Consider the following 21,696-nt stretch of genomic DNA (forward strand, 5'->3'; position numbering starts at 1 on the left):
TTACAAAAACCCCTGGTGTTAAAAGATCCTCTCATGGCATTCAGAATATTCACATTTGACTATATATCTCTGAGGGGTTGCTGGATTTTTTAACTGCAAGCTCAAGTTTCTGCAAAATCTTAAGAAAGATTATTAACAATGCATTCTAAAGCACCAGATACTTAAATCACTTACTTCAACAAAAAGTATCAAGCAAACCAAATTTTAGCTGAACTGCAGTTTCTAGGCCAAAGGGAACAATTAAATACAAAACCCCCAGAAAACAAAAAACCCACAACAAAACCCACCCTGCAAGAAGCCAAATTCCACCATCCTGACTTCATTTCCTTTGTTCTCTTCTTCACTATCATTTAGATAATTCATGCTTTAGTTATGCCCCTGTCTCATACTCTGGAGTTACCTGATGCAAATGACTTAATTTCTAAAAACCCTAACGATACATTATGTCGGACAAATTGTAGAGACATAAAAATCATAATTATCTGAATTTAATTATACCCTATAAAAATACCATGTCTGGTCCCCAGACCATCAGCTACTTTTCCAAAGGTGCAAAGTATGATCTGAAATCTTGTGTATTCAGATAACACATCTCCAGGGGAGCAGCTGCCTGAAGAGAGCATACAAATTATAACAACAGGTTCAGCTGCTAATACTTGGCAATTTTATAAACTTTAGGCGTAGAAGCTTGGTAAATAAATTTGTGAGCTCTCCCTTTACTTAAGAACACCAATTTTGCCTTTTGCATACACCAGGGGCAGTGGGGGAATGAAGGGCAGTTTGAAGCCCTCTTGTAAAAGGGAACTTGGAACAACAGTTAGAAGTATCAGAACTGATCTTGTCAGTTACAAAGAAAGCAACAAGTGATATTTACCTTTTCTGTATTATTTAGGTTTTTTAAAAGAAATAAGTCTGTTTATTCAAAACAAATTTTACAAAACAACTGTCTTTCTGTGGTACAGAGCAAAGTTTAAGAATAAATATTGAATACTTTGTATAAAAATTAGTAATATCAAAGGGAAACTGATGCAAACCAAACAAACAGGTAAAAAAAAAAAATAGCATTAAATATGCTGTGCAACAATGTCAAACTCTTAATGAGGAGTGACCATTCAGGCTGATAAGAGTTTTATTTGTAGAAGTAAAACCTAGCAGCCCTGCATTGGAGCACTGAGACTATTGTTAAGAAAAGATTCCTGATGGAAGTGTACAAATCTTAATTTGTGTTTAGAACCAGAAAATATGAAGTTTTCTATGTATCTTCTATTTTTTGAAAGGAGTGCCTTCATGCTTTCCTTTTTATTCAACAAGCAACTTCTTTTCACTGCAGCAAAAGAAAATGCATACTACAAACATCAACGCCCTTTTAAGATTAAGGAACAATCCAAACAAAGCTCAAACCAACTGTAAAACAAAGTTTTTCAATGGTCAAAAGTGACTTTCAGTTAATGACAACTACATTTAAGCAGCGTTTTAGATGTTAGCTAGTTAAAGCTACTTAAAAATTACTTTTGCATGTATGAGTGAAAACAAATCCCAACATGTAGATATGCTGGAAGACTGTGGTCTTACTAGTACATTTTGGTTGCACACTGCATATGAAGACCCTCTTTCCCTTCAGTGAACAGGGTGGCTTTTCTAGCAGTGCAGTTTTGCTGTGCAGCTTTTTTGATTTAAATGGCTCACAACAAGTCAGAAATCCAATGAAGTAGCTTTCCTTCAATATAGAATAATACTTTCTCTACATGTGCATTTATTTTCCCTCAATGCAACAGGTTATATAGATCTACATCCCCAGTACTATTATCCATTTGTTTAGGCAAGAAAAGGAACTGGATTTGTTCCTTTTGAAGTATAGCTGTTATACTTGTCAGTCAGTTTGACACTGATAAATGATTTATCTGTGGGCTCTTTATATGCCCAGAATTTGGGACCAGTTAGGAATCTTACTACCTTCCTTCTTCAAAACCAGTTATAGAAAGTTACATGTTTGACTTAGTTCCAGTAGCTACCTAGCCTCCATCTGAACAGCTTAGAGAACAGTCAGCAGGCTCACTCCTGGATTCTGTCTGCACTGACAGATGTCATTATCCATTCAAACCAGATAACCTGCAGCACAGCTCCAAGAGCAGTAGCAGTTAGTTAAACCAAGTTTACTAATCACACCTTCAAACTAGCAATTCCTGTACAGCTGCCACAGGTTTAGCAATTTGCAACTAAGATATCTGTCCTGAGAGTCTGTGGAAGCAGCATGACTGAGCTGTGCAAGGACTGCAGGAAGCCTACAAATCTGGTTCTCTGCAGTATCTTTATGGCACCACAGGACAACTCATAAGGGCTGCAGTTTGCACATCACTTAGCTCTGGTTTGGTTTACAAAGCACAGTCATTTTGTTCCTTTGCAAGTGATATTAACATTGAGATATGTTCAAGGTACAGGGAGTTTGTGGACACAAATAACCCTGAAATTTTAAAGACAATTTTGACTTCAGGAGAAATATTTTACTTATTATGATTTGTGTACTGAGTTTGTGTGAATCACCATCTCCCTATCCCTTCAACGTGAAGTCCAAGTTTGTACAAAAAGTATCTCCCCTCTCTGTTAGTTCAAGCATGAAATTTTGCTTTTTTAAGTCTTTAAGTCTATAACTAGCTCTAAGTAACATTCATGGGGACTTTTGCTTGCTTTTCACCTCTAGAATATTAGAAAACAGAAGCATTATTGGAACAAAATTAACTCAACTTATTTTCCTATTAAAGATTGGACTTCTTAAATATGCTGATTCAGTTTTTGGAAGACAGAGAAATATTAGCCCAACCAGTCACATGAGTAGTATTTGTTTTTTTTATAGCTTCAGGTTCTAAAGGGGGTTCCTTTGTTACTTAAAATCAGCAAGTCAGAGGGCATCCAAACACTCTTTCCCTATTTCAAAGATTTAGGGAGCTTTGAGAAAGCAATTGTAGCAGGTCTTCACTTCTAGAACTCACTATTTGTCAGCTCCAGGTGCAGGTCAGTGCAGGTCCAGACTGACTTTGTATGAAGCATTGAGAAATGGTGAATATTTGCAGAGTTTAGGCTACCTTAAACTACTGTGATAGTCTCATTCATCAAGTCAGAATTTCCACTTTCCTCATGCTTTGAAAGGTCGACTCCATTCTGATATAACAGATTTTTTTTGCCACATGCCTTAGTTCACATAGCTTTTAAAAAAACAATCAAGACATATTGACAAGTTCAAAGAAACAGATATTTGCAATAAGCATTTCAAAGTCTAGAAGTCAAGTCCATTATAGTTCACTTATAATCCAGACTTGCATCCCTTGAAGAGTGTAAAAAAACAGGCTACAATGTAAAAAGTTGAAGTACAACAGGAGAGCTATTCCACTAAGTCTCTGAACAGAATCTGGGACCCTAGGACCGTCTTCTTTCTCTCCCTCAGCCCACCCCAAGTATTCATGTGTAAATTTTACCTCTTTCCATGTTTACATATATTTTGGATAAACACCTAAAATGTTGCTTTGTTATGGCTCAGTGGATCTTCAGTGCAGATATTCAAGTATTAAGAAAATGCAGCTGAACAAGGATACGTGTCCACATAGTACAGTTTACAGAGAAGCACAATATTGACTAGTCTGCAGTACATTCTACCCCAAATTCCTGAAGAAATCTTTTTAACTTTGGGATCTGTAGCCTGCTGCCAGAGCTGGCGAAGATCATCTACGTGTCCATGAGATGTCATCATCTTGTTATAAATGCAGGGATGATATGGAGCCTTTCCTTCCCCAGAAAAAAATACATGATATTGTGGTACAATTCCCATTTTATTGGCACAGAGACCCATGAAAACATCATCTATATAAAGACTTGTATTCAGAGTCAATGAAGCCTCATAGACTTTAGCTGCTACATCATTTGATATTACATATGCAGCTCCTGCTGTGTAGTCAGGGTAAGAGGGCCACTGGTACATTTCATATGGAACATAGTATTTGCTAGTCTTGTCTCTTACGGGAGGGGATCCACGATGGACACGACCAATCCAGAGATCTTGAGCACCCATTTGTGTGAGACTTTGGAGATAAGCAATGAGATTTGGCATATGGATAAATATGTCATCATCCGCAGACATTATGAACCTGGCATGAGGACAGTAGGCATTCACCCAGCTAAACTGCAAAAGCAATTTAAGAGTAAGGTTGTGAAAAGTATCCAAGAAGTCTTGCTGAATCAAATCCTGGTATTTCTGGTCTTCGAGCTCAAGTTCTCTTTGTCGCTGTGTTTTCTGCAGATGGCCTGTTGGTCGTCCTAAAGCAAAGAGGGTTTTAATGTTGGCATTAAGTTGAGAAAGAACGTACTTCTCATTACCCCAAGTTTGTCTAATTGCATCCCTTCGATGGCGGTTTTCAGGAGAAGTCTTCACAAACAATAGGAGAAGGACATCCTGCTGCTGACATTTCTCTCTGTGGTTGATCAAGTACTGATAACTTGATATTCTGTTCAGGTTATCCCTGCTGATAGACAGGCTGTCATTCACAAAATGGTAGCTATTTATGAGGTATCTGTAAGAATAGGACTTCATATGGCTCACAATGTGATTATCAAATGGTACCCAAAAAATCATGAGACACAGTATGAAGCAAGTGGCACATATCTGCAAAAAATGGCATTTTCTGACTCTTCTGGGACTAACAAACATTCTGATGCAGTTTTTATAATCCTTATGCTTGTTCAGGATCAGTGTTTTTACAGTGCCTGTGTTTTAGTTTAAGAGCACAGTGTCACCCTTTGAGATAAGTGTCCCTTGTAAGGCATGATGTCTTTCATTCAGTATCCTTCTGAAGACAGCTTTGTTCACAGACTTCACAAGTCATCTTTCTAAAAAAACGTTCCTCCTTGATTGAAAGAACACAGGCAGTTTTGAAAGATGAAACTTGCAGATGATTATTTTTCCTTTGGGGCATCTTGAAGCAAACACTACACTTCTACTCAGAACTTCTAGTGTTTCTTTCCTTCATGAAGATGAACACTTGCCGGTTCTGAAGGGGAAGAGGAGAAAAGTTTAAGTGAGCTGTTATTAACACATTTGGTTTTAGATTTGGTCATGGAAACGAGCTGACTTCTCAGTCACTGCCCATCACCACCCACATACACAAATCCCTCCCACACCTCAAAATAAAAGAACCAACTGGCAGCAAGTCAGAGGCGGTCAGTGGCCTGGAGCAAGCTTGTGGAGGCCAGCGAGAGAGGAGACTGACACAGAAACCTCTTTCTTAGAAGCCCCCACTGCCGTTAGCCGGCAGATGACCATCTTTTGAAATTCCTCTAAGCCCGGAGAGGGCACCCTACAAACGGCCGGATTTACAAATTGCCTTTTGGTTCGGAAATCCGGTAAACCCGGAGCCCGGCGGAGCCCTGCGACTGCTCCCGGGGCAGCGAGTGCCAGGCCAGCGCTCCGTGCCCCCGCCCGGCAGGGCTCGGGGTCCCACCCGGCAGCGCTCGGGGTCCCAGCCCGCCGCCCCCTTGCCCTCCCTGGTCCTTCCCCCTCAGCCGTGGCGGTGCCGCGATGGGCTGGTCCCGCACCGCGCTCGCAGCACGGCCCCGCTGCTCCGCCCGTCCCCTCCGGCCTGAGGGCAGCGGCCGTTGGGCCCAACGGCGGCGGGCGCGAGGCGCCGCGAGCCCGTGAGGGCCGTTCCGCCCGCCCGAGCCCGGGGGTGCCGCCGCTGCCAGCGAGCTGCGCGGGACACAGGGACGGACACACGGACACACGGACTGACCGCTCTCCCGGTAGGTACCCCTGCCACGGGTACACCGCGCTGCTCACACTTACAGCGCTACTGCCTCTGATACCCGCCGCGGTTTAAGTGAAGAATCCAAAGCACAAAAAGCCACTCAAGTCCAGCATTCTTGCCCTGGACTTTAAAATTTGGTTCTTGTAGCCAGAGTCGTCTCTGCTGTCTAATGAACAGGAACAACCTGAAGTAGCAACTCCGTATTCATCCCATAAAAAGCCAAAAATAGCCATCAAGCAAAAAACGTAGGACTAGCACCATAAGGAATGACGTCCCACAAGCTAAGCACTTGTTACACAGAACCAACCCCGAAGCAAGAGAACAAGATTTCACTTTCAAGTCAGAAGTTATGTGCAACACAAATATTTTGAGACTGTTTTAGCCATCTGAAGTCTTGCAACTAGATTAGCATGATGAGAACACAACAGAATATACAGAGGTAAGAAAACCTGAGGCAATTTTGTGGTGCTCCAGGAAGGCGACCAGCTACTCAAAATGGAAAGCATGCATTGGTGTATCCGAGGATTGCAGATTGTAATGCATAACAGAAAAGCTGTATGGGCAGTTTGATGAATAAAAGTCAGCGCTTTTTATAGTATCAGTTTAAACCCTTTTTATTTTGGAAACATGAAGTTAAACAATGCACCTCAGAGTTGTAAACTCAGCAACTTTACAATAGAACACTATTGTGAAGCTTACTCCTGTTTCAGATGAAGCACAGGGATGCAGACAAGCAGGAGTGTTAGAGAAATCCCAAAACATTTGGTCGTTCCTTTTGAAGGAATGGGTCTGAAGATACCAGGCAGTCAGGTTGTTCACTGCCATCATGATAAACTTAAAGCAGAGGATTGAAAGCAAAGGGAGCACAACACAAGGCAATCTATTTAATCACCTGAAGCAAAGTTTACCTTGGTAAACACAGGGATAGTCATCACCAAATACAACTTACTTAGATTACAATTGGATAAGAAGTTTGGGAAACAGTCTGCAGTTGCCAATGCCATTTGGCAAAAGGAGACAACAGCCAACAGCGCAGATGAAAAGGACACGGTCACTGTAAGCTAGCAGTGAAACTAACCTACATGACTGTTATTCCCCACTAGGAAAAAATAAGTCTCCAGAAAAAAAGCAAAACCAACAACAACACTCAAACCAAACCCACACACCCACCAAAAAAATCCACCAGAAAACACATCATGGAAACAGCTTTAAATATGGAGTAGCTAGCAGGGGACAAGAGGCATGCAGAGACTCGGTTTTCTGCTCCCTAGCACCCTTTCCTGAAGTCAGGGATCTTGGAAAGAGAACTTAAGCTTTTCCAATGAGAAAAAAAAAGAACAAAAACAAAAAAAAACAAAACAAAAAACAACAAAAGCAAAACAAAACAACAAAAAAACAACCAAACAAAGAAACAAAAAAAACAACCCCCACCCTAAACCATAAAATTAACTGGCTAAGGGCTGGAACAGTCTGGTCTGTCATTTCCTTGTTCTAGTTCAGTGGAATTACTTGAACCATTAGTAGACAAAAGTTGTTCAGAATCCTCCTCAGAAAAATACCTCAGGTAAAACTTTAAAATGTGACTAGAGATGAGCAATACTGATGAAATTTAAGGAGGTCTATACCCACTTGCCCTTCTCCCTCCAAAAAAGCATGGAGATACTCACTGAAGGTAAAAACGCACAAGTGGAGCCTCTTTGATTGTCAGAACTTTTTATAGCCCGTTTAAAAGACTGAGCCTTTGGGCTTAGTCATGTTCTACTTCCCTTAACAGGAAAACAGGTTGAGACACCACAGCACCTATTTATTGCTATTTAAATTTCATCATTCCAGGAAAAGAAAACAGTCCAACTCACCAATGCGTTCTCCTTAGCAAGAGGAAACACCATGGAACAGAGATAAAACCGTGCTTGACAGTCATTTTTCTGACCATAATTAAGGTGTTTTTCCTCTTGTGCATTTTCTTACTTGTAGCTTGAAAGCTGTTAGATCCGTTCTAAGATTGGATAACCAAACATCCATATACAGTTCCTGTTACTGCCCTTCTTTCTGGCAGATTTAAGATTAGAACTGCCTGTGGTATTTCCCCCAGCTGCAAGTACTGCAGGCTTTTGCCATCCTTAGCAATCCTGTCTTTGCTAAAGGAGTTTGTCCATTAATACTTCCACAAGCATGACTCATTGTAGCAACTGTTCACTGTTCTGTGTTTTGCATTGGAATATATTCTAGTGCGAAAGAGAAGCTGGCATAGTGTGACTTGCAACCTCGATAGTTTGTAGAGTGACCACTATGGAAAAGCAAATTCTTAGGGATCCTTTAACTTTTGAAAAAAGTCAGTATGAAGTTTATTTCAGGATAGCAGTAGAACAATTTTGGAAAGTCAACTAAGGAGACACAGACAGGACACATCCTAAAGAAAAATAAAGACATCCTAGACATGAGAGACCAGAGGCACAGACCCTCACAGGAAGATCCATCAAGAGACAACATTTACACAAAACACATCAACACAGAGATTTTTTCCAACTAACACTTGGACAAACCTGTTAAAAACCTAAACCCAAGAGGTCAACTGAGACTACCCAGAGAAAACATCTCAAAACTCCCAGCTACAGATTTTGTCAAGCGGTACTATACACATGCTGGGCTTCAATACACCACATCCCAGCACAACATGTATTTTAGGACAAAGATCATAATGTATAGTTATTTTTCACTCTTCCTACCTAGGACAGAAGAGAAGTTCAGATCACAAGTGGCTTTGCCAGGCAATGCAAGATATACCAGGAAACACTATTTAAAATAGAACCTTTTTTTTACAGTCAACTTGTAGCAACTGGCATTTTCACATCAGCAACTCTTGGTTAGAGTTCAGACCTACCAGAAAGATTGAAGACCTCAAACATTACCTTGCTCCAAACAAAAGTAATCTGAAGAGCTGCTCCTTTCTATGTCCATGTTTTGTTTTTGACTACAGTCACTCTGCCCTCTCATCCTTACCACACCAACCTTCCACAGCTTGCAACTGCTCTGGAGTTTATATAGTTGCTCAACAATCCAAATTCAGCTCCTCCAATCCTCTTGCCCCCCCAAAAGCAGCCTGCTGAATCCCTGAAGGAAGTATCAGTAAGTGGCTAATAGAGGTGAAGCTGTGCCTAACCTAAGTGCACAGTAGGACTCAAGGGTTTTCTTATGTAGAATCAGTTGTAATAGACATTGTTTCTAAAGCTTTCAGTCTTTTCAATTCTAAGGCTACTGCCAGGCTCTGGTACTACAGAAATTGTGAAGCTCTAGGACAGGCTTTTGTTTTAAGGTCAGGATAGTTCTGTCATGTGAGCTACTCCATATCAGCCTGTTTGACACCGGAGCAGATGCCCAGGTTAGAAGGTGCATTGTAGACAAGCTCCCTTCTGTTTCAGGACTCTATCCTGCTTGCTCTATCCTGACATCAGATGTCACAGGGTGACATGAGATGTCCTCTAAGCTGCAACACCACTTCTACAGCACTAAAGGAATGTGCCCAGCCACAGAGGTGACAGAGGCAGATATGCTGCAGTTAAAGCTGCATGGGCCAAGATTATCACTGCCTGGCTTTAAATTCAGAGAATGTGTCAAGTCTAGTGTAAGAATGGGGTAATCCTGAAAGGAGTGAGTTGGATTTACTTGAAGCTTTCAAAATTTGTTTAGAAAGGGGTTATGGTGTCCACACAACATATCTTGATATATTTGAAAGTTTTATTTGTTAAGTAGAATTCAAAACCTTTTTTTTTGCTGTGTTTGAAGCAATTTAAACAGTTATAATTTCTGTGAAATTTAACTCTTCCAACTCTAGTATTGATTTATTTACTGTTTACACCCAAAGTCCAAAGGAAATCTAGTCAAGCTCACACATCAAATAAGCCATCGAAACACAAGTTTATCAAGATTTTTCATTATGATTGACTAATTGAATATTAAAAAAGTATGTGTCTAAGTTAATGGGAGCAAACCCTGAATGGAATGTTCTGCTTACAGCTTTAGCTACAAGATTATGTAATCCAGGTTCCTCTGATGATTTTTCTGTTGCTGACATGTCTTCACAAGTCATGTTATCTGTCATCTCTTCCCTGGCCTATGTCCTCCTTCTTCACTTCTCAATATTTGAAACACTTCTTATATATTAAGCGTTTGCTTTGAAACTAATTTTCAGGTTCTTCTTTTATGTGAGCTGTGTCACAAAAAGGAGAACAGCTGTTGGCACTTCAAGGATTTCCTGCCATAGTGACAGAAGGTCACTTTAGGGAAAAAGATGCAGTAAGTTGCTTAGCTAAGGCTGCCTTCCAACATAGTTTGCAAGCACCAAGATGAAAAGAAGTCACAAACAGTCTGCAAAGAAAAAAATTTCAAAAATGTTAGAAATTCCCCTGTTACACCTTGTTCTGTCTAAACTGTTGAGACATGAAAGCAAATTCAGACAAGTATTCTGTAGGAAAACATGGTCACAATGGCAATGGAATTAACAAAAAGAAACAGTCCATTGCTCCAAGGATCTATGAAGAGTTTAGAATCAGGTAACAGATGTTGCATTAATAAGGAACCTAATGCAGAAATGATTGACAGTAGCTTTGGAAATTTTATTTCAAGAACATATAATCCATCTTCTGCAACCTCCAGTTCAGGCTTCGCCTGCAAGATCTTGAGCTGGCCTGCAGCTCCTACTCAGGGTATAGCTTCCTGGGATGGTACACCAGCATTCCTACATGCTCTTTGTGCATATGTTGAGGACTTCTGAGGTTGAACAGACACCTGATTTTCCATGAAGGTGAACATCCAACACTTTCCAAAACATGAACTCCTTAAATGATCCTGAAATCGTTCAGTCAAGTGGAATCCCCTTATTAAAAATATGGGCATTGAAGCACACCACTTTGTCCCGGAAAGTTCTGTATCAGAATAACTACACCACCACCTAGAAAAATGAGCCATTTGAAGCTGTGCCCAATTGCTGATTCTCACTGATGGCTAAAACTTGCAAGTGCTGAGCAATGTTGGCAGAGAAATTAAAAGTATGGCAAAGCGTTAGATGGCAATTGAGTAAAGCAATTCAATTCCTTCAGGGCTGGAAGCAGAAACAGGTTGTAAATGCATAGCACTGCCAGGAAGCAGCTAATTGCCAAGAGAGATTTAGTTTCTACAGAGGTTTTGCACTTACTGTAACTATTGGGTGGAAAGAAAGAGAATGATTTCTTCAGTTTTCCCTAAAATGAGCTGAAAGCTTCCCAGCTGCTACAAGCCGCTGTAAATGGAGATATCTGCCAGAAAGGACAGATTTGCCTTCTTAAATTGCTTTCATCAAGATCAGTTGCCCAAAACAGCCACTATGGACATGGCAGGAGAGGAGCAGGACCACATCTTTCAAGCATCAGTCTACATTAGCCTGCAGTTCTCAGTTGTTTTAACCTCCCACATCCATTGCAGACTCTTCCCCACACAAGCTGGAAGGAACGACAGCATTTTCTAGAATGAGTTTCCAAAATATGAGTCATTTAGTTCAAGGGATTTTGCATAAAATGCACAAGCACCAGCATGTTTTTGCTTTGCATGCAGCAGATTGGGTGAAAAGAGCCTGTTCTTTGCACTGACAGTAAGGATAATATTCTGAAGTTTCTGTCTGTCAGTGACATGATTGAGGCCACATGTCCTCATATTCTTAGAGGAGGGACTAAGTTAAGCACTTAACTTCCACAAAGACAAGTCAGAACTCTGAGACACAGCTACAAAGGCTGTAATGGCACCTATTGTACAACCCACCACATCTGTTTTGGCAGCAATGAGCTCTCATATGCACTGAGCAGCAGTCTGCATTTATGTAAGTTCACTTTCACAATGCCAGTGTGTAAAGACATATGAGACTGGCACACATTCCTCTTTATTCCTATGTACCAAGGCAAAAAGAGGGAGCAAAGGGGCAGAGCACATTAACTGCAGTTGTTAATGTTAGCCCATTACTATAGCCTCTGAAAAGTCGTCTCCCTCTCCATTTTACAGTAGATCATTTCTGTTTGTATTTGGAGTCTTATCTGGAGGCTTCTGTGCATGTGGTATAATGAATTTTCTAGTGATTATGATATCACTTACTCCCAGGATGTTATAAACACAGCTTGCCTGCAAAAGTTGGCAAGGACCACAAGAGACTTTACAAAGGGCTAGCCACTACTTTCTATCCCACATTAGTGTATTCACCTCTTTACAAAAGTGGATTGCTGACTATCTCACAGGAAGGACATCACATTAAACATGGCACGCTTTGAGCTGAACATTGAAGGAAACTATTTTCCCCCATGCTAGAGAAATCAATTGTGAAATATCAAGCAGTTAAGGGTCCAGTACAAAACTGAACACTGGAAGACAACAAATTGAGAATTCCCTAGTTAGGCATTAATACTGAATGTTCCTGTTTCATAGCATGTTCCAGTTGAAGAGCTACAACATCAGGGCCCCACCTAATCAATACTTATGTATATATATAACTGTTTTAAATAAGCCCATTCAAGTATTTATTTGCAGCTAGATCTAGAGATATTATTTCCTACCTATTTTCCCCACAAACCCAAGGTGATTTCTGTTCCAGTCTGCAGGCCATACCTGATGATCAAGCTGAACAACTATCTGAAGCAGACTTTTTCCATGCTAGCCGCCAAACTAAAAGAGAAAGTCAAGTTCAGACTGACACGACTAACTGTGAGACTAGTTCAAGCTGCCTTTCTATGGGGCCTCTCAGAAACTTTTCTTTTGCCCAGTAAGAATACTAAAAAAAAAAATAAAAAAATGCAGTGAGTTAGAAGGTGTGTGTGAAAGCCTTGTTTAAATAGAAGGCTAACACCATTGTACCATGGCCATTTCCAGGTTTTCACATTTTCATTCCAGAGTAAATATTCTCTCATCTGCTTCTCGGTCTATGACTCTTCTTCAGACAATACTGTAGCCTATGACCCTAATTCAGCATTAAACTTCAGCTGGATATCCCATGCTGCAGCAAGAGCTTGGATGTTGTATGGGCCACTACCATGTAGGCACTGAAGCAGGAAGACAGACAAATGAGAATTTGTAAGTTCAGTTTTAGATTAGGATGCAGGGTGTTTTTGCGCCAAATGATTGTGTTTTCCTCTTTCAGTTAGACCAGTGATAATAAAACATATTGAAATTAAAAATGTCAAATATACTGGTTAATTTACAGAGAAAAGGGAGCTGGTTTCTAAGTTCTCTGTTAGATTACCTCTCCCTGTTCTGCACTGAAGTTAGTACAGACCAGAGGTGAACTCTTGAGTCTACACAGCAGAGTATCATCCCATCAAGACTTCCCGATCATCTCAGCTGCATAAATCTGTCTGTCTCTCTTAAGCATGGCTCATTCACCTCAGCCAAGTGTCATGCTGACTTACCATCCAGACATCATTTATTATTGTCAGTCTATAGACAACTGAGCATGACAGAAGTCCTGCATCACCCTTTTCTGCATCAAATCCTTTCCTCTGATAGTTTATTTTCCCAAACCTACAAGTAGAGCCCTGGAAGACAAATCTGCGGGGTTTTTGTAACCTGCAAACCACATTCACAGAAGTTTGAGGAAGCTGGGTTGCAGAACACTAGTGTTCGTTCCCATCCTAACATCCCATCAGTCAGAACTGACCTCACTTTTACTAAAAACTGTTCCATCAACCAGGAACATAGCCTGGTTTTCAGTTGTGTTGTCAGGGAGGTATCCAGGTCTGCAGTTTCCAGGCCATGCTTTCCCCACCACACACACCCACCCAGCAAGCACAAGGTCCAATGCTACACTGAATCTGCTATGCACAAAGCTGTACCTCGAGCAAAGCACACGTTTATACACAAAGTTCTAGTAATTTAAACTATAGGATCAGCCTGGAAAAGAAGCTGCTCTGTGCAGAAAAACAATACTTCTGTCAGCATCTAAGGAAGCACATGCATATATAATTAATTACAAAAAATGAGCTTTCTGATTAATAATAATGAGAAAAAGAACCTCTAAGATGGTCCCCTAATGGCTTATTCCCTCCCACGAATGCAGTGGAGCTGCCACTACCACAACACTTCAGAGACCTCCTCTTGAGATCACCAAGAGCAAATATTGCCCAAGCTACTCCATCTTTCTGTACACTCACAGACCTACATGCACTTAAGAAGAGACAGTCACTGCCCACTGTTCCTTGGCCCTGAACAGTCTGCCCTTGTTCATCCTCATCCCCTCCCATTCACAGCTGTGCACAGCTACCACCAGCTCTTAAACTGAAAGAGAGAACTGCTGTATTCTGCTGAGGCTGAGGGAAGAGGAAAGTTATTAATGACCCTGTCTGCTTCTTGCATAATCCCATCTAGTGGGTTGTCTTCTTTCATTAATAGGAAATGCATCTCTTTGAATCAAGCAAGCAGCCTGTCTGATCATGCATTCACTTCTTGTTTAGCATTTGTAGTGCAGTTATTTTCTTAAGAGATTTATTACCATTTGGGGTAGCTCAGAAATAATTTGATAAAACTGTGCAGATGCTGTGTAAATGTGAAGTTTATATAAACTATACACACACAATATATAATATACACACACAATTTCCTATAAAAGCATGAAGTACCAGTCATTCAAGATGTGTGAGTGGAAGTTACAGAACTTATATTTTTAACTACTTTAAAATTAAAGTTACACAAACAGCACCTAAATTCAACTAAAGAGTCACCCTAACTTGAGGCAAATCATTATCTAGAAATAGCAACGCATCAGACTGACTATTTCTCCTAACTTCCAGCCTTCAATTCTGAAAACATTCACAGTCTTCACAGACCTAAGAAAAGCCAAAAATAGCTGTAGCATTGAAACTGAAAAAACGTTATGTTAAGAGGCACAGGAGATAGTTTGAGTAACCAAACTTTTAAACAAACAAGCACTATCCAAACCTGTAAGGTTCATGTTCTCCAATCTCTATTTGAATAAAAGATCCCACTTCTGGGGAAGGGGCTGTCAGTTAGGGGAGAAGGCTATAGAAGACAGAAAAGTTTTGCTGTTATAAATGTACTCGACGAGCTGGCCACCAAAAAAGGACAAGAGGATAATGTTTCACCACTGATTTAGCACTTCTATGAGATCTGGATTCATCTATCCAGCTATCCTTTTCCATTAGCTCAGTAGAGAAATGTTCAATTTCAATTATTTAGTATGATTACATAAGTTTCAAGGTTCTCATTACACCTTTTTAACTTTTTGAGACAGTCAAATATTTCACATCACAAGCTGATAGTTCTTTGCAAATTTAAAAACAGATTCAGTACTGAAGACTTTTGCATGCATATTGGGGGTCTCTATGATGCCTCAAGCCAGCCAGAAAGACGTAAACATTTTAGATTTTAGGATAATGTGGATCGAGAACCATCTCAGCATATACAAAGGAGCTGCAGATTGGACGGGATAATAGCGGTGCAAGGCTTTGTTTAAGCCTGTCTGCAAACGGGGTGGGATGAATTCCATTAATCCTCTCCTACTTCTGTGGGAGCTAAGGAGAAATTTGGCTTTTATACAGCGTCTTCTGCAATGCAACAAGGGCAGGGATTGAACAGGACATACTTGCCTGCTTTTAGTTATTAAATACGGGGAGCAGGATAAGCACGGACTCAGGACAGAAAAGTAAATCAAAGCAACCCTCCTCCCCACCCCATGCACTTCCGAGGAGCACAGAGCTGCAGGCACGGAGGAACAGCATTCTGCAACTCCTGCTCACCGTGGCTCAAGTGCCCTCACCGAGAGCTGCTAGCAAGCAGCCACCACAAGCCACAAAAGACAGGGCTAAGCAAAGCGTTCCTCGTCAAGATACAAATCAGATAAGAAAAGTCAAACAAAGGAACTGCAAAACTGCTACTGATGAGTAGCAGTTTAAAGAACAAGAAAAACAGTTTTCTGCCCTAAGACAAAAAGACTCTTGTCTGACACGCCTCCTCAGGTCTTTGTCGAAGTGAGACTGGAAGAAACAAATGATGCAGGGTACAATACGAGAAGAAATGTAAGCATCTTAGCGGGCCAACAGCATGCTCAATTTGAAGAAACTCTTCTTAGCTCTAAATGCAAGGGACCAATTAAATCCCTTCCTTTCCTGTCATGTCCCAAAGCACTTCCAACAATATGCTCTGTGTTGACAAAAGAAGTTCTTCATTCCCAAGTTCCTGCCTCACCCGAGTTGGTGAGGTTGAGCTGCTGTACCTGAACGGTGATCATGTACCTTCAGAGCACGGCAGCATTCCTGGGAGTTCTGAGCGACCACTTTTTATTCAAGTTTTAAACTACATTCAGAAATCTGGAGTTGGTACCACAGTCAACCCTGACCTTATGAAACTGCTTTGCAGGAAGCCAAGGCAGGAAATCCTACAGCCTGTGGTCTTTGCAGTGTGTACGTGTGTGTCCCACTTTAACAGTCCTGCCAACTAAGTTGCTTTTGCGTACAACATTCCGTTTTCTGAGGGCATCTGTTTGCAGGTTGTTTAAGCAGCCTTGGGATCTATTATATCTTCTGAGTTTTTTGGGCATGTAGCAGCCACAGCATCTCCAAGACACAATTCTGAGTTGAAGATCAGACTATGCAGACAGCCAAGCAAGAACTAAACTTCAAGATTGCTACAGGTTCATTCTAAAATGTTGCAATTCCCAAATCAAGGTGTGTCATCATCCTACTTCCATGCATTGTGGTGGTTTTCCCACTGACTATAAAATTTAAGTCAAGTGTCATCTTTCAAAGATCCTTCTACAGCATTCTCCCCATTGCTGACAGGGGCAAATGTCCTACCTGGAAAACTTATGAAAAGAGGGAAATGCTGCTATCCAGGACTATTATTTCAATTTTGAAAACTCAGGAAGGCACAGATCTCAATTCAGGATCTCGACCACAATCTCCCAAAGGTTGCTAAGAATCCAAATACACGTCTACTTTATCAGTAAAAAATCCTGCTTTTACTTCTGGCCAACCTGACAGAGGTGGGCTATACTGCTTTCCACAGGAATTTAGTTTAGTTATTACTGAGGTCTGCTGAATAATGAGATGGCCTCACTTGAGATGTGCATATCCTAGGGAGCTAAGGAAGGTATCTGACTAAACTCTGTAAGTGCCATGTGGAAGGAAGAGCCAGTAGTGCAATGCTAATCCATCACATTCTGGTTCCCTTCACCTCTTTCTGCCAGTCCCAAGGCCCAGCCAGACCCACTGCAGTAACAGCAATGTTTACCAACAGCAAAACCCCCTCAGTACTTCTGTATTTCCAGTAACCAGCATCTTCAGGTTGGTTACCTAGACAACTGCTCAGGCACAGAAGGATAACCATGGCAAAGGCAATGCTCAGTACATCTTAGATGCCATAACACTGTAGGTGCAGAGTGACACCAAACACATCAGCATTTCCAACGATAAGCCATGACTGGCAGGGTTTTCCCCACGCTTCTCCCTAATCTGTAGGTGAATTACCATTCCTAGCATCAGTACTCACTACTCCAGTTTGGCCAGATGTCAGAGAGACTGTCCCAACTACTGCTCCGGGCAGCAGGAGCAACCAGTTTGTTTCTCAATAATTTGGGATCTCAGAGAAAGCAGAAAGTGATACAGTTTTGTTTCAACCAGTGGAAAACAGCCACTAAGCAGATACTATTGTATTTCAAAGCAGAAAAACAAACAAACTCCAAACCCCTTATCTGCAGAAAAAGCCCACATTTTTACTGTGATACTACATTCCTGTATGTAATAGATGGTGGACTTCTATGAAACTAGTTCTGGGCAAAACAACTTCCATAATACCAGAGCAACACCCAGCTCTATGTGATAGTCCAGGGTTCTGGAACACTGCTAGAATATTCGATGGCTGTTATCAACAGTGACTTACTGTGTCCTGCCCTATTCAACAAAACAAAACAAAACAAAACAAAAAATAAGGAAAAAATAAGAAAGAAACCCTTAGATTGCAGCTATTTTCCCTTTTAAAAAATAATCTGTTCCTTTTCTAGTCCCATCCTTTTCCCTTTCCTTGCTAGAAGAAATGCAAGAATCGGGGAGAAGTGAGACAAGACAGCATCATACAAACCAGATTTCAACAGCTGCACTGGTAGTTTCAATATTGCTGCTAAGAGATCCTCAGGCATGCGCCTGGGTAGTCCCGAGTTGAGGATGCTGCAGCACGTATCGAATTCTCCACTGCCTTGCCGGGCCAAGGTAGTTACAGTGGTTCTTATCACTGTCTTGCGCTCCATGTAGTTGCTTACACCGGCGTAACGCCAGTCTCCCATCTCCGGATAGTCCAAAGCTCTTGCGCAGAAGCAGTTAGCGAAGCTACTGTCCCCAAAACACCTCAGGTGTTTGCTGTGCTCCCCGCAGAGCGGATGAGGCGCTGCCATTCTCCCTTTCCCGGGCCCCCGCCGCCCCCAGCCCGGCCGAACCCGCGGCTCTGCCCCTCGCCCGCCTCCCGGCGCGGCAACAAGCGCATCCCCAGCTCTCCGAAACCTTTGAAACCCAGGAGAGTCGAAAATACTGGGAAAGTCGCGGGCTGGAGGACAGCCCGCCACCTCCACGGTGTTTTCCCCGATGGCTATTGCCGCCTCCGCGACCCCCCAGTTCAGCGCAAATCGATGGTGATCCTCCCCGCCACCGCGCCTTCCCCCATCGCCATCCTCCGGGGCACCCGCGGAGCCCGGGAGCGGCCGGGGAGGGGCGGCAGGCAGGGAACAGCTTCCAGCCATGCGGCTGCGGACGCCCCTTCGGGGGAACAAAGGAGGGAGCCGGCGCGCCCGTCCCCGCACACCCCCGCCGCCAGCCCCCACCTTGGGAGCTCCGCAGCCCGGCCAAGACCACAGACCAAAAAAATTTTAAAATTTTTTTTTTCTTTTAAGCTATGCTTAGCGCAAACGCCATTTATGAAAGCGTTCGCTTCTCCTTTTGCCTAATGCGATTTCTCCTGCCGATTTTTCCTACGGGGTGCCCAAAAACTGCTCGGGGTGGCGGTAGCTCCGTGCCCACGGCGCCCGGCAGTGCCGCCCCCGGGCGCGCTCAGCAGGCGGGCGGCAGCCCCGGCGCTCTCGGGGGCGCGTCCCCGTGTTGCAACGCAGGGCTGCGCGGAGAAACTTACAGCCGGATCTGCGAGTTTCTTGTGTGGGAACAGTGGAGGAAGAAAAAAAAAAGTCCCACACTTTTCCTGTAGAAAAAAAGTTAGGAGGAATAGGAAGCCGGGAGCGTCTGCTGGAACAAGGGGCGGGAGGGAACGGCGCGCCTTTGAATGGGTTGTTTCACCGCAATGCTCGAGTGGTCGCGAATTTTCCCTCCAAGGCTCAGGGCATGAGAAAGACCCTTAAAGGGCCACAGAAAAGCCTGATAATTTTCTGGCCTTTTTTTTTTTTTTTCTTAAATATAATCGACTGCCAGACAATCAAAGGTTTGGGGGGAATCTGCTAAAAGGTTACGCAGAACAGACATAAAAACTACCCTGAACTTTGAGTCTCGTTTATCTCAGAAATTTGAAATCCCAAACCCTAGAAGACCCTTCTTTAGGACGGGAGAGGGGCAAGCGCGTACGGCGTTAATGGATGCGGTCTGCGCCGAAACCTTGGAAACAAAGCAGTTGGAAAACTCGTTTGTCCAAAGCAGAGAACCGCAATTCCTGAAACGCGGAGAAGTAAGCCACCCTCCTCCCATGAAGATACTAGCTCTTACAATCCCTGAAGCCAGGCAGAGAAGAGAAAAAATAGCATTTAGAAAACCAGAATATTTTCGCTAATTTTAATTACCCGGCGATTCTCTTTAGCCATCAGAGGAACGAACAACCCGGCTGCTCTTAGTTCAGAAAGCACGGGGGGCAGCGGGACGACACCCAGCAGGGATTCCCGCACCTCACCTACCAAGCTGGCCGGAGAGCTGCTTTCTCCTCCGCTGGCTTGCTGGGGGAGCAGGGACAGGCCGGGCCACCGCGCTCCCCGGCAGCAGATGGGCTCCGGCGGCCCGGGAGCCACCGGCTCCGCCCCCTGCGCTCGCTCCCCGCGCCCGGCCCGGGCTCCCTCCTCGGCTCGGGTGTCCCGCTGCTGCCAACACCCTGCCCGCCCGCCGCGCTGCTCCCCAGGGTCACACTGCAGCGCCCAGAGGGGAAACTGTCTTGCGCTGACGCTCAGAGTGCCAAAAGTGATGCGCTAGAAGTTCAAAAGTGTCTTCTATCTTAAAAATTTCTTAAGGGACGCCATAAAAGTTCAGCTAATTGCTCCTTTAAGTCTCCGAGGTGGCAAATAACATCTTATTGCTGGGTAGTTAGTTTGTAGGTCACAGTGAAACTTGTTTGTCTCACTTTGCTGTTCGGAATCTTCAGAGGAGTGAAAAAGACCATGTTTAGAGTTTAGAGTTTCTTTTTCTCTTCTGCCTTCCCCACAAGTCTTGGTGACTTCCTTACACCAGCCTGAGGGGAATGCCTGATTCATTGAAGATCAATAGTAAGTCAGTCTCCATGGGCAGTAGGACTAAGACAGAAGTATTTAAAAAGAAAACCAAAGAAAGTGTATGAACACGCCTTCTTTGAATACGCTTTTGCCAAACTTTCATGAAGTGAAAAACTGGGCTAAAAATGGCTTTCAAATTCAGTTGAAAAGCCACCACAATGTTGCGCCTTGTGTGATTTTTTAGAATCAGAGAATCATAGGTTTTTCACTGACTATAAACATCAAACACAAACCCATTGTGTATCTCCAGTTCTTTCACATGACGGTGATTGATCTGAATCATTCCTGACTTCATCATTGACTTCATAGAAATTTAACTATTGCATATCATGACAATTAGGGTCTGTTTGTCACTTTGCAACCGTAAATCAGACAATGCCTTTGTGAGGCAAGGAATTGTTTTCTTTTCACACACAAGAGAGAAAATAAAGATAGGAACACTGTTGTCGAGGTCATGCAGCAAAAGTAGAGCAAGGGTAAAACCTGAGCAGCTGATGATCCTATGGAAGGATGTGTTGTTTTGCAATACAGGTTTTGCTTGGGAAGCTTCAAGGCCTAAGGAGTTTTTCACTTGATCTCTCCTTTCTCCTGTTGTGTGTCTCAGTATGACTAAACAGCCTTCCCAGATTTCTCTTTGTCTGTTTGAATTTTCAGTAAGATGAAATAAAATTCTGTGCAATCTTCTGTTCACTTTAGAAGGAAAAGTTTGTAGGTCATTGTGGAAATTTGACATGTTATCTGTGCAGTGTTTAAATAACAATAGAAATAACCTTATAAACAAAGCATCATTCATTTTTCTTAGCAAAATGATAATTGTTGATTCCTTCCTAGTTCACAAGTGTGGTGGGGTTTTTTCCATACATTATTCTTCTCTCTTAATTTTAAATGTCATTTCTGAATGATCTGTGTCTGGATAATGCAGCTACCAGAAAATACATCTTCAATGAGTCACATTTTCAAAATCAAGAGAAAATGTTAAAATTTAAGGTGTGTTTATGTGGAAACATCATTCAGACATAATTACAGGATTTGAAGAACTGGGTTCATAGAAAACAAAGTCGGAAGTATTTCAATTATTGAACAAAAATGGCTGTTTCGAATCAGCACTGCAGAGAAACTAAGTTTGTTTTGCAGTTGTGTCTACTTTTTTCCTGAAAAGTGATATCTGCTCAAAGGATTGGCAACCTTTTCTTTGTCTTCACTATTTTCCCATCTTGACTGATCTGCATTTCCTCCAATTGATGTCACTGAATTAATCACACTCCATCCTGCTTCTGACCTGAAATTACAGTAGGAAATTTTCTATCTGTATCTCTTCATAAATTTTATTTTTTGAGAAACAAAATGTAAAATGGACTCCTTCCCTTCCCTTCCCTTCCCTTCCCTTCCCTTCCCTTCCCTTCCCTTCCCTTCCCT

The 21,696-nt window shown here is 42.4% G+C and overlaps 2 protein-coding genes across 13 annotated transcripts in view; one reads left to right on the forward strand and one right to left on the reverse strand.

Moving 5' to 3' along the window:
• MCF2L2 (MCF.2 cell line derived transforming sequence-like 2) overlaps window positions 1–21,696 on the forward strand; it is a 157,080-nt gene that overhangs the window by 78,073 nt on the left and 57,311 nt on the right. The gene's annotated exons all lie outside the window — the stretch shown is intronic.
• Window positions 894–19,818, reverse strand: B3GNT5 (UDP-GlcNAc:betaGal beta-1,3-N-acetylglucosaminyltransferase 5). 5 transcript variants are annotated; one of them, XM_015637663.3, is made up of 2 exons: window positions 19,696–19,818; window positions 894–5,036 (listed from the first exon to the last, which is right to left on the reverse strand). In XM_015637663.3, exon 2 carries the CDS (start codon window positions 4,694–4,696, stop codon window positions 3,560–3,562), a length of 1,137 nt encoding a protein of 378 aa, XP_015493149.1. In that variant the 5' UTR covers window positions 4,697–5,036; window positions 19,696–19,818; the 3' UTR covers window positions 894–3,559. The 5 variants fall into 5 exon arrangements, with proteins under 5 accessions (XP_015493149.1, XP_015493150.1, XP_015493151.1 ...); XM_015637664.3 differs by having other exon boundaries at window positions 19,692–19,818; XM_015637665.1 differs by lacking the exon at window positions 19,696–19,818 and adding an exon at window positions 19,585–19,681.

This window comes from Parus major, chromosome 9 (genome assembly GCF_001522545.3).
Source record: "Parus major isolate Abel chromosome 9, Parus_major1.1, whole genome shotgun sequence".
In the NCBI taxonomy this organism is placed as follows: domain Eukaryota; kingdom Metazoa; phylum Chordata; class Aves; order Passeriformes; family Paridae; genus Parus; species Parus major.